This window comes from Priapulus caudatus, unplaced genomic scaffold, assembly GCF_000485595.1.
Source record: "Priapulus caudatus unplaced genomic scaffold, Priapulus_caudatus-5.0.1 Scaffold32, whole genome shotgun sequence".
NCBI lineage: Eukaryota > Metazoa > Priapulida > Priapulimorpha > Priapulimorphida > Priapulidae > Priapulus > Priapulus caudatus.
In genome coordinates this window covers 287675-291101 of record NW_014577093.1, presented here as the reverse complement: position 1 = coordinate 291101, position 3427 = coordinate 287675, and the positions used below count along the sequence as shown (strand labels likewise).

Genomic DNA, 3427 nt, shown 5'->3' with positions numbered 1-3427 from the left:
GCAACAACACGGCGGCCACCTAGCAGCCTCTCTAGCAGAACCAAAAGTCTCGCGTTTGAAGTCGATATTCAGCTCCTCTTGCGGACGTCACGCGACACCAGACGGACGACAACCGTCGCGCCGCCAGCCGGACGAACGAACCTACGACTGACGAATCTGTTCGTCCGACGTGCACGTCCGACTGCAAGGGGGCGTCCCACCGGCGCGGCACACGTGGAAGGCGCACGAGGCCGACGCACCGAGAAACTACGTTCGCAAGGACGGCACCTGGTACGGCAGTCACGCCGACGTCACGTCGCGACAGCAGCGCGTCGCCGCGCCCGACGTCACGCCGCGATAGAACCGGGGACGACGCACGACGACGAACGCGTACCGCAGGCAGGCTTCGAGGGACGGCGGATACGTCGCCAGGGAGCGGGCATGTGGCGAAGCGCGCTGTCCGTCGACGCTCTGAGGCACACGCGCGACGAGCCGACGAGCCGTTCTGCGCGGCGACTCAAAGCGCGTCGTCGAGAGAAGCGTCAGCGTGCGCCTGCGCCGCTAGTCGCCAAGGCAAACGCGCGCTCCCGCTCGCCGGCTAGGTGGCTTCGCGAGGCCGTGTGGAGGCGCTGTCAGCATGCCGATTTCAACGACGAGAAGAATTTCGCCATCGGCGGAAGTAACGCGTTAGCGCGTCGCGACGCGCACAGGAAACCCGAGCGTAATGCGGCCAGAGCAGGTGCGCCCACGTGTTAGCCGACAGTAGTAGGCATCGGCTCTAACAGTCGATACGGACTCCAGCGGCGATACAGTTATCGCCTAGGGCAGCCGAGGTAGAGCAGCCAGTTCGGTAACATCACGCGGTCGAGAAGTATCGGCCGCGTGTCATACTAAAACGAGAGATCGTCCATCACTGTCCAGCGTGCCACTGTCCGTCCCGCTACCGCTGCCGGCCGACACAGCCGTCGCCGATCAAAGCGCCGCCAGAATGGAGCCGTTGTCGCGCGAGCGGTCGACGCGCCCGCTGGTTACGTCAACGTGAGCGTCGCGGTGCTACACGACGCTGCCGCTGACGCTGACGCTGCTGCTGCTACTAAAAACATGTGAGGCTGGACAGTCTCACTCTCTCGTGGAGACACCAAAAGATGATGCCTGTTGCCATGGGAAACACATCCCGCGGATGTAGCCACTGCGCAGCCCGGCCGCCGCCGCCGCTGCCTGCTGCTGGTTGTTGTTGCTAGCGCCGGTAATGCTGCTGGGAAGTAGTGTTTGTATTGCAGGGACAGCGCCACTGTTGTACCGCCCAGGTGGCGACACGGCCGCCGACAAGAGCGCAGTTAAAACCACGGGCGACGCGCCAGGTGAACGACTGTTACCATAGCAACAACGCGACGTCAAGACGCGCGACACGTCCGCTAGGGGAACTTCCGGCGAAAAAATCGTGACGCGTCACGGGCGATGAAGCGCCATCACACGGCGCGGCTGGGAGCCACGGCCTATCAATCACACTCGCCCACGTTGCTGCGAGCGTCTGCGCGACGATGTCGGCTAACTACCACCGAGGGGCGCCTCTCGCGAGGCAGGCGACTTCGGATGAGTCTGGTGTCACAGAGTCGTGACGCTATTAAAGCTCTAGATGGCTTGTGTCGGCGGCGTGGCGCGGGAGTCGTATGGCTGGCTGGCTAATACACTACATCATTTACACACACGCAGGTTGCAGAAGAGAGCCGAGAGCGAGAGAGAGTGGTAACAAGAAAAAGAGAGAGAGGGGAGGAGAGCAGGAGATCGAGCGAGCGAGAGAGGGAGAGAGAGAGAGAGAGAGAGAGAGAGAGCGAGAGAGAGAAAGAGATAGATAGCTAGAGAGAGAGCGAGAGAGAGAGAGAGAGAGAGAGGGAGAGAGAGAGAGAGAGAGAGAGAGAGAAGAAGAATAGAGAGAGATTGCAAAGCTAGAGGAAGGCAGTGTGAAAAAAGTAAAATCGAGAAGGGGTAATGCACAGAGAAGGGAGAGATTGAAAACGTAGAAGCACGTGGAAGTGAGGAGAGCAGTGCAAGAGGAGGGAGGGCTTGTAAGTGTAGAAACGATAGGAGCAGTTTAAGAGAGGGTGGTTGTATAGTCGAGGCGAGTCGAGGTAAAGTATAGGCGAGAGGAGTACTGGAAGAGCAGAGAAGGTTTGCAAGGGTGAGGGAAGAGAGGGGTGATAAGCTTACAGAGAGAGGGAGTTCAAGGTTAGAGGAACAATTACTGTTCGTGGTAAGAGGAGAGAGAGAATCTAAAGCGAGGCGAGAGAGGAGGAGAGGGCTACCAAATCTAGAGGAGCTTTGAGGATCTAGAGGATCTAGAGGGCAAAGTAGAGGAGAGGGGAGTTGCGAGGTTAGTCGAGGTGGGTTGCAAAGCTATAGTAGGTGGTCCCAAAAAATTTCGACGCTAGAAGAGAGAGTGGTTGCAAGGCTATAGGGAAGAGAGAGTGTACGAGGGGGTAGAATTGTAGAATGTAGATGAAAGCTAGAGAAATAAAAGTCCGGGGTGCACAACTAGAGAAAAGAAGAGCTACATAACTAGAGAAGAAACGGAAAGGAAGGAACTAAGCATACACCGAAATTGATAGCATGTTCGATGATGTTTCCATGCGATTGCTTAACTAAACGTAGACTGTCGCTCTCGTTTCTAGCCGTCGCTGCCCGGTCAGAAGACGCACGGACCGCGCGGAGAGGCGCTGCTGATTCGACCGTCTAGGCCCGGCCAGCCCATCTCTCGATCGCAGCCCAACATGGACGTGATCAGCGGGGATCCGTGTACGTGCGATCAACAACCACCCACGCACCACCTCAGCAGGTACGATGACTAGCTAGCTCACTTAGCCGTGAGCCAATTAAGAGAATATCTATCTCACCTAGTCGTATAAAGTATAGAGCCATTAGGAGACTATCTAGCTTACCTAGTCGTATAAAGTATAGAGCCATTAGGAGACTTTCTATCTCACCTAGTCGTATAAAGTATAGAGCCATTAGGAGACTATCTATCTCACCTAGTCGTATAAAGTATAGAGCCATTAGGAGACTATCTAGCTCACCTAGTCGTATAAAGTGTGGAGCCAATTAGCGGATAGCCCTTTTTCTAGTAGGGACACTGGATCTAATAAGATTCCATTAGCGTATCCCAACAGGTCAAGGTATAGATCCATTAAGAGAATATAAGAGAAGTCTAAAGTGTAGAGACAATCAGAGGATGTATTTTTTCTAGTTACAATAATAGATCTAATGAGATTCCAACAGAGTATGCCCATGCGGTCAAAGTATAGAGCCATTAAGAGAAAATCTAGCTCACCCAGTCGTATAATGTTTAGAGCCAATTAGTAGAGTGTTTAGCTCACTTAGTCTTAGAGCCAATTAAGAGAATATCTAGCTCACCTAGTCGTGTAATGTGTGGAGGCTATTAGAGGATGTTTTT

At 54.6% G+C, this 3427-nt stretch overlaps 1 protein-coding gene across 1 annotated transcript in view; it reads left to right on the top strand.

Annotated features, from left to right (window-relative positions):
• The first annotated feature begins 703 nt into the window (after positions 1 to 703).
• Positions 704 to 3427, top strand: part of LOC106816475 — a 10513-nt gene continuing 7789 nt past the window's right edge. The window contains exons 1-3 of the mRNA XM_014821101.1: positions 704 to 718; positions 2649 to 2772; positions 3144 to 3149. Of these exons, the coding sequence (XP_014676587.1) occupies positions 704 to 718; positions 2649 to 2772; positions 3144 to 3149 (145 nt within the window). The remainder of the gene's footprint in view (positions 719 to 2648; positions 2773 to 3143; positions 3150 to 3427) is intronic.